This window comes from Brassica napus, chromosome A2 (genome assembly GCF_020379485.1).
Source record: "Brassica napus cultivar Da-Ae chromosome A2, Da-Ae, whole genome shotgun sequence".
Classification (NCBI taxonomy): Eukaryota; Viridiplantae; Streptophyta; class Magnoliopsida; order Brassicales; family Brassicaceae; genus Brassica; species Brassica napus.
The window spans coordinates 9836714-9845767 of record NC_063435.1 but is presented as its reverse complement, the minus strand read 5'-3'; the positions used below and the strand labels follow the sequence as shown (position 1 = coordinate 9845767).

General features: G+C 38.0%; 1 protein-coding gene across 1 annotated transcript; it reads left to right on the top strand.

Annotated features, from left to right (window-relative positions):
- The first annotated feature begins 2231 nt into the window (after window positions 1-2231).
- Window positions 2232-4251, top strand: LOC106433955. The gene is made up of 6 exons (XM_013874794.3): window positions 2232-2440; window positions 2542-2814; window positions 2915-3124; window positions 3608-3768; window positions 3842-3915; window positions 4004-4251. The coding sequence occupies exons 2-5, from the start codon at window positions 2547-2549 to the stop codon at window positions 3872-3874; spliced, it is 672 nt and encodes a 223-aa protein (XP_013730248.2). The 5' UTR covers window positions 2232-2440; window positions 2542-2546; the 3' UTR covers window positions 3875-3915; window positions 4004-4251.
- Window positions 4252-9054: the final 4803 nt, after the last annotated feature.

The window sequence follows — 9054 nt, the reverse complement described above, 5'->3', positions numbered from 1 at the left end:
TTATAAATGCATAGCGGGGAACTCCTTGGGGAAACCAGACTAGCTTGCTCCACCTTACTTCCTCCTTTCGCCCACGTAGCTGTTGCCAAACCTCCGACGCTACAAACACATCCTTATAGTTATCTTCTCCATACTTCCACAACACACCATCAGGGACTGCTGATAGAGATAGCGGAAGGCCGGAGACACTCAGAACTACATCTCTAATGTGTTGATCACGACAGCTTTGAAACCTCCATACACCATCACGCAAGACCTCGCAGATTTTTGACTCCCTTGCTATACCAAGCTTTTGCGTACCGACCTCTCCTGTGATCTCAATCAGGCGGCCTAGTGGGTGCCATATATCAGTCCAGAACCTCACACTGCATCCATCCTTAATATCCATTCTTAGAAAGCCTTTCACCAAAGGTTTAGGCCGCAACAATTTCCTCCAAACCCATGATCCCAGCCCTGTATCCTTTGCATCCCAGAATGTCTCCCCTCTCAAAAGATATTTCTTCACCCAGTCTCCCCACAGAGAAGAGGTGCACGAGAACAGCCTCCATATAAGCTTTAGCATGAGCACAGTACTAACTTCACGCACCCGTCGAATACCCAAACCACCTTCTGCATACGGGTAACACACTTCTTCCCAGGCGATTTTGGCCTTGGAGGAATTATGGGGCGAACCACTCCATAGGAAAGCCGAGCACATACTCTCTATTTCATCAATACATGCTTGAGGAAGACAGAAAGCAGCACACCAAAAGTTGGTCATACTCGCAATTACTGACTTAATGAGCTGAAGCCTACCTGCATAGGAAAGAGCTTTACTTGTCCAGGAGAGAAAGCGTTTCCTAACCTTTGATATTAAAGGCTCATAATCATTCTTAGACATGATTTTAGAGGTGAGAGGAAGGCCCAAATACTTAATAGGCAACGCAGAGATCGACAGCCCCACCACTGCTGCTTCATTTTCCAAAGCATGTTTCTCCCGGCCAGCTGCAAACACCGTAGACTTTGCGATGTTGATTCTCAGCCCTGATAAATCCCCGAACTGCTAGAAGACAGAGAGAGTGTGACGAAGTGATGAGGGTGAGCCATTTGTGAACACAACAATGTCGTCCGCAAAACTCAGATGGGACAAATTCACATCTTTACACTGAGGATGATAGCCAATAAGATCTTCCCCGGCCGCCTTGTTTAGAAGCTTCGATAGCACATTACTAATGATGACATAGAGATATGGAGACAATGAGCATCCCTGTCTAATCCCCCTTCTACTAGCAAAGAAGCCCTCAAGCTCCCCATTTACGGAGACCGAGAACGCCGCTGTGTCGATACAACGCATAATCCAGGCAACAAACATATCCGGGTACCGCATGGCACACAGAGTATCTGAACGACCAACTAACTGTGTCAAAAGCTTTAGATATGTCCAGTTTTATTGTTGCGCGAGATGAGATCGATGGCTTATGGTAGTCCTTGACAAGCTCAGTAGCTAGTAGGACGTTCTCCAGTAGCAGTCGTCCCTCTACAAAAGCACACTGGTTTAGCTCAATGGCTTCCGGAAGAGTAGCTCAATGAATCATCTTCCATGTGACGCTGTGGAGAAGATTTTTTGTTTTTAATAAAATTTGCTTTAGGTTTTAGGTTTAGATTTAACATCTACATTTACATATATATAAGAATATAAGAATAAAAACTTTTCTATTTTTTTTAAATCAAATATTTTGATGATTACATATTAGGTTAGAAGCATATAAGTTACTGAATAAAAATAGAAAATACATAGTTTAGTATTACAATTTTAGTATATTGGTATTATTACTAATATTTGTAATTTAAATAATTAACACATCGGTTTTTTGGTTCGGTTTGGTTTTAAACCGAACTGAACCGAACCATTCGGGTTGGGAAAATTTTCAACCGAATGGTTTGAAATAGACTTTGGTTTGGTTTGAATCGATTTCGGTTTGGTTGGTTTGGTTTGACTCGGTTTGGTTCGGGTTTTTTGCCCACCCCTAGTCAAAAACTCTGACCTAATCCTTTTGTATATATAAGGATTATATCAGTTCTTCTAATGCTATTGGAAAAACACAGACCGAAGCAGAAGATGCGGAAAAAAAAAGGAATTATTTTGATATTGGGCTTAGAGTAGGATTGGGCCCATGTCATTACAATCATCAGCTTGAGCCCAAATCCATACTAATCCTTTTGGTCGGTGGAAGACTTGAAGATGAACGTGGAAAGGTTGTTGGCTCTCAGTTAGGTTTGGAATGGTAGTAAGTCCTCGCCCTTGATTGTTGGTTGAAAAGATGGGGAAAGCCCATCGGCCCATATAAACCAGCCTAACATTTTGTATATAAGGTGAAGCTAGTTAGTTCCCTTTTATCTCGGTCTCATCCATCGCTCGCTCCATAGTTTGCCCTACCTAACGAAACGTTTCACATTCGAGGTGGGTGATCTTGATTCAACAACTTGAGTCAGTATCTTAGGTAGTTTATTAGATCAGCCGCGATTTGATTTTGTTTGTGAATATGAATTTTGATTTTGTAGGGAAAATGAACAAAAACAAGAACATGGCGAGGGAGCAGCATGAGGAGGAGAACGCGTTGGTGATATGGAACATCAGCAACTGCCCGATTCCTGTTGGTCATGATCCTCTCCAGGTGGTTCCGAGAATACAAACGGCGCTGGAGAAGTTAAGACGCGATCGCCCCTATGGTCCTCTCTCCATCACTGCCATTAGCGACAACCTAACAGAGATCCCTGGTGAAGACGTCATGAGGAAGCTTTCTTCCTCTGGAATCTCTCTTAAACATGCTGACCGTTAATCTTCTTTCTTCTCTCTCTCTCTCTTTTTACATTTTTAGATTTTTTTTTTTAAGTTACTGTTTGGATTCAGCATTGCCTTCCTTTTCTGAAACAGGGGTTCACACGGATTTGTATCAGTGGTCCCGTAGGAATCCTCCTCCGGCTACTATAATGGTCATAACCGGTCATGAGGAACTGGAACATTTAGCTTCTACATTTTCTGGCCTTGAAGTGAAAGGATACAGAATTCTTCCTACTTATCCTCAGTCAAACCCAGCTCCACCCTCTCTGCCTAAACTCTGTTTCTGGGAAACTTTACTGTCAGGTGTTTGTCCTCTCTCTCTCTCCCTCTCTCTCCCTCCTTCCTTCTAACTTTTCCAAATGATTTTGGGTTCAGTAGTCCTAGCTGTGTACCAATAAGGTTCAAAATTGTGTGATTCTTATAAATCAGAATCTTAATAATATATAATTTACATGTGTCATCGTGTTCCAAATAAACCCGTTTTTAATTTTTAATTCCTTTCTCTTGTACCTAACCAAAGTCACACAATTGATTCACGAGGGTTAAAAAAATTTATTAGTAGTTCATCCTTGAGTTTTTCTGTTTATTATTTAGTTAGATCGGATCAAGTTGTATTTGATTTCAGTCGGGTCGATTTGTAATCGCAGTTTCTAAAACGTGAAACAAAATTGTTGAGCTAGATTTTACAGAATTTATTATAACTGTGGAATTAGATCCATAGAAATATACAGTTTAGAATCTTTAAAGTGAATTCAACCCCTTTTATTTTTGTTTTGGTTTTCACAGATGCCGATAATAAACTGGAGACAACATCAAGACTTATTTTTTCTTACCGGTTGGATCGTGGAACGGGTGAATCTCCCTGGTCTTGTTCAGTTTGCCATTTTGATGCCCCAAGTTTTGAAGATTTCACAAAGCACCTCAAGAGTGAAACACATGCTTATTTTGTAAGTATTTCACTGCTGAATTTGTCTATAACGTTTTTCATTCTGATATTTACCACTCTTGGTTGTCAATTAGGTGTGGGACCTGGTCGCAAGCAAAAAAAAGTAGATCGCACCAATCCTGATAACTTGCAGCTTGGTCGCTCAGAGGTAATGTGTTTAAATCATATCCATCCATCTCATATATTCATAACAAGTTGCTTTTTTGATACCCATCTAAGACTGATTTCTTTTGCAGGAGTGGGACCTTCTCGCAAAAGCTGGCATGATGCGACGCGCTGAAGTTCTGAAACTCCGCGGCGCTTTCGCTCCTCCTCGTTCGAGGCCAGTTGATGCCAACTCTTTTAAGGAACCGTTCAAATCTGGAGAATAGGATAAGAGATGTGGACTTTGCAATGAAATTCTTAGTTTCTTTTTACAATAATGTTGGGTGCCTGTATTTGAAACTTTACTATGCATGGTAAAATAAAAGAACTTTATATCTCATTTTCGCTTTTCTTGTTGGGATCAACCTTCTCCATCTTCCGAATATCCAACTGTTTTGTATATAGTTTCCTATATGTATCGAGTCCGCTTCAACTTTATACGTACCGTGTTCAACCGCTTAGTTAAATACTAACTTTTGTATATCTATCTTATATTATTAAAAGAGAAAGAACAAAAATAAAATACAGCTTTGGTCCCAATTCAGGTTTTACATTAGTGAAAAACATCCAATTCCCTAAGTAACAATTTTTAATTAGGTCTTCTTGGATTTGGATGATCCATAGGACCATAGCTTTGTAAAACTGAATCTGAGCCGACCAACCAAACTAAATAATTATATTAATACTATGTATATAGTTTACCCCAACAAAAAAAGCTCCGACCAGCTCTTCTGAATACCGAGCAGCTTGCGAACACCACGTACGTGCAAAAACAATCACGATCAAATAAAATCGAGATATCTTCAGAAATACACTTTCATACACCATTATAAACAAAAGGAAACTGAAGTGGATTATATTTTTTTAATTTTGTTTATAGGAATTGCATATTATTCTATTTTTTCATTTTGATACTTTTTTTTATAAAAGATATTTAAATATAGTTTGACTGTAAGCAGAGCTTGAAAACTCAGAAACTAAAAAATATTTCTTATAAATTTTTCCCATAATTTTAGGAGATTCAACTTTTGTATATAACCTTAAAAAATTCAGGATATCAATTCCAATGTTTCATGTAGTCGTGTCCAGATCCGGTCTTGACTATAAGAGATATTTATGTAAAAGCGAGTTTTCCTATAAGAAAAAATACAAACTTTTAGGGGCTATTATATGAAACCCTAAAATTTGAGGTTCTAAACAAGTATTTCATCCCTAAGGTCGGTCTACGTCTACTAGTTACCATTATATTCCATTTACTTGTTTTGATTTTTGTTTTCTTCTTAGGGGAGATTCTTTTTCCTTTTTATATATATATTCTTAAAACACTTTCATTATAATACTCAAAGAACATACATTCAAAGTACAGAAAGGGATCAAAGGTGATCCAAAGAACAAAAAGAAAACATAGGATTCCTAAATAAAAAGATCCTTAAGGCAATCAGGAAAACCTCTAGCAATGTAGGATTGAAACAAATTTTCCTTAACAACACTATTTAGCAATACGAAAAGCCGCATTAAGGGCCTGGCGTGACGGCGATTCTACTCGCCAAGACAAAAAAATTATTAAGCAAAGAAGAGAATTTCCGATAGTAGAACTTTAAAGCGGGCCAAACAGCTGGTTTGGATAAAGCTCCTACTAGAGTATGATCTTCACTAGAGAAGATAATGTTATCAAAGTGGGGGGATTTCATATTTTCAATTGCCCAGCTCCAACTTTCAAAAAATATTCTGTCTGGCTGAGAACATTGTTGAAAGACCTTCTTCCATGAAGTAACACTTTTCCATCTGAATTCCTAAGAATCCAAGACGCTCCACATTCAAATCGATTTTTGTCCCAAACATAACCAATGTCACATTTCAACCAAGTAACATGTGGTGGTTTCCAGCCAAAAATAATTTTTTTCTTTCTTTCTAGATTAGTTGCACGCTCTTGGTCTTCTAAATCTTTAACTAAAAATCAGTGATCTATCTCTTCAAAGATTGATCTCGTAAAGGTTGATCCCACTGATAAACTTCCATTGAAGAGAAGACAATTTCTATTCTTCCATATTGACCACATAATCCAAGGGCCACTCCTTCTGATATGATAAGGACAACTTTGATTTTTCCCCATCTGTAGAACGTAGTAAATGTTGGAGTAGATGGAGAAGGGGTCAAAACCATTCTCTGGAATAGGAAAGTTACATAGAGCCCATGACTGCCTTGCAATAGTACAAGTAAAAAGGACATGATTCATTGATTCTCCCTCCAAACCACAAATTTGGCATTGAGTGTCAACCTTCATTCCTCTTTCGACGAGATGATCAACAACAGGGATGGCACCGCTAATGACTTTCCAAAGGAAAATCTTAATTTTTGGTGCAGTTTTAAGAGTCCAGATGCATTGCTTAATACCACTTAGTGAAGGCCGGGCTTGTCATGAAACTAAAGCCTCTTTTCTAGCATTCTTTTCTGCAAACCAATATCCAGACTTTACAGAATACTCTCCAGAGCGCGAATGGTTCCAGAAGTAGAAATCCAGTGAAGAAATAACTGGCTTTTTTTAAAATCAGCTCAATATCCTATCTGTAAAATAGGTTTTCCAACTTCTGAAAGTCCCATAAGTGAGTGTTAGGAAGTAGGAGGTCTGATATCTTGAGGTTTAAGTCTACCAAGATATTCTTCATAAGAGGAATGCACAGCCTTTCTCCATCAACCAACTAAGGCGTACTCCAAACTAAATTGAAAGACCATTACCTATCATATGCCTTAAACCCTTAGCTAGGAGTCCTCTGCCATAGAGGATGCTGCACCAAGCATATGAGGGTCTATTACCAAGAGGAGCTGATAAGAAAGCTCCATTAGGAAAATAGCAACTTTTCAAAAAACGGCTCAGAATAGACGACTGATCAGAGAGAATACGCCAAGCTTGTGTAGCAAGGAGAGCCTGATTGAATAATTCAATATCCTTAAAACTCATTCCTCCCAAATATTTTGAGACACATAGCTTATCCCAGCTGAGCCAATGTATCTTGCCTTTGTCCTCCAAATCTTTCCACAAGAACGTTGCCATAGAAGATGTGAGATTGTTGCATGTGGTCTTTGGTAGTTTAAAACAAGACATAGCGTGAATTAGCATAGCCATGGCAACAAACTTCAAAATGATCTCTTTTCCAACTAGACATCCTGCCTTTCATTTTTTCCTGAATATATGCAAGCATTTCCATTTTCGAGCCACTAAAACATTCTAGAAGACGAAGATAAGTTCCAGCTCCACCTTCTGAATAAATATGAATCTTTGACTGAATATGTTCTTTTAAATTCAGACTGATATTCTTACCAAAAGTGAGGGAGGATTTTGAAAGGTTTATGACCTGTTTTGTTGCTTCACCATACTTGTGTAAAATGTCTTGAAAGATCTGACATTGGTAAATATCAGCCTTGTAGAGGAATAGACTAGCGTCTGCAAAAAAAAAGTGGTGAATTTCAGGACCATCCAAGTTGAATTGAATCACATTTAAATCTCCCCTGGAAGCAGCTTGGTTCAGCATATGCGTGAGCCCTTCAGTGCAAAGAACAAAGAGAAAAGGAGATAACAAATCGCCTTGTCTTAAACCTCTCTCAAGGGAAATGAAACCAATGATTGGCCATTCAAAAGAATAGAATAGTTGACCTTGGTTATACAAGACATGATCCATCTAACCCAAAGATTGTCAAAACCAAGAGACTGTAGAAGAGCTTTCAAATAGTTCCATTCAACTTTGTCGAAAGCTTTTGACATATCCGTCTTAGCTACCATGAAAATTTTGAGATTGCACCATGAGTTCTAAGGGTATGGACAGCTTCATGGGTGAGAATAATGTTATCAGATATAAGTCTATCTGATACAAATGTTGATTGAGTTGGAAAAACGATCTTTGGAAGAAAATGCTGAAGTCTGACAGCTAGGATTTTAGAAATAGTCTTGAACATAACCGAACATAAACTAATAAGCCGAAGATCAGACATCAGAGAAGCATTTGTCTTCTTTGGTATAAGAAAAAACTGTGTATAATTCCGTTCCGATGGCATAATACCCGTTTCGAAGAAAAACGGACTTCTTTGGTAAGTTGATCACCCAGAACATCCCAATATTTTTGAAAGAAAAACCCATACATTCCATCAACACCAGGCGCACTATCAGGTTTAATAGAAAAAAAAACTCTTTCCTTAACTTCATCTTTTGTAACTCTTCTAGTAAGAAAAAAATTCATATCACTTGTGACCCTGGACACGATTCAGAGACACTCGATTCTCAAGCATAACCATCACCATTGATGACATACATACATACCCATCGATCGACACCGGCTATACCAGATCATGAAACAGCTGGTACCGAGAGGCTATACATGATAAGCTTGGTGAGATCACGTTCTCCTCAAGACTTGCTGAAGAAGATGTCTACCAAGAGCTGAAGGACATCTCAGAATAAACATATGCCAGACTTGGAATGCAACAACGCGACATTGGAAATCTTCAGCATAGGATGCATGATGGTGAGGTTGTTAGAGAAAGATTAAAAAAATCAATGGACCAGGGAGATGAAGCATTAGAAGCTTTCATTGTCACTTGGTTCCAGATGAGCGAAATGAAGTGGACACTTGCATACAACCAAGTGGTCACTTTGATCATTACTAGCCACAAACAACCTCCAAATTCAAGCTAAATGACTATAACACTGCTGAGTGAGAGGCAACTCACTATTAGGTAATTTCTTATAGTTTTTAATATTTACAAGTTATTTATTTTTGTTTTTTACCTTTATTTGGGTTCGGTTCGTTTGTTTAGTCCGGTTCTAGTATTTTTCTAATGAAATAAGCCATAGTTAGTTTGGTTTGGTTTGTTTGTGTTCGGTTCAGTTTATATTCGGTTTGGTTTGTATTCTGTTTGGTTTGTATTCGATTCGGTTCGGTTTGTATTTTGGATCGGTTTAATTAGATTCTTTTTAGTTTAATTTTTTTAAAGATAAGTGAACTAAATTAAATATAAAACTGAAAAAAAACTTTTCAAAAAGTCACAAAATTATATAAGTATTAAACAAATGAAAGTTAACTAAGGTAAAAAAAACAACATCATTAGTAATGTCTCTTATATCATTATTTAAAATCCTGCAATGAATCAT

What these genes read in the sequence shown, in the direction of transcription:
- LOC106433955 (XM_013874794.3), top strand. Translation starts at nt 2,547, where the DNA reads ATGAACAAAAACAAGAACATGGCGAGGGAGCAGCATGAGGAGGAGAAC. An exon ending in CTCTCTTAAACATGCTGACC is followed by an intron (nt 2,815 to 2,914) that starts GTTAATCTTCTT and finishes TTTCTGAAACAG; the next exon opens with GGGTTCACACGGATTTGTAT. An exon ending in GTGAAACACATGCTTATTTT is followed by an intron (nt 3,769 to 3,841) that starts GTAAGTATTTCA and finishes GTTGTCAATTAG; the next exon opens with GTGTGGGACCTGGTCGCAAG.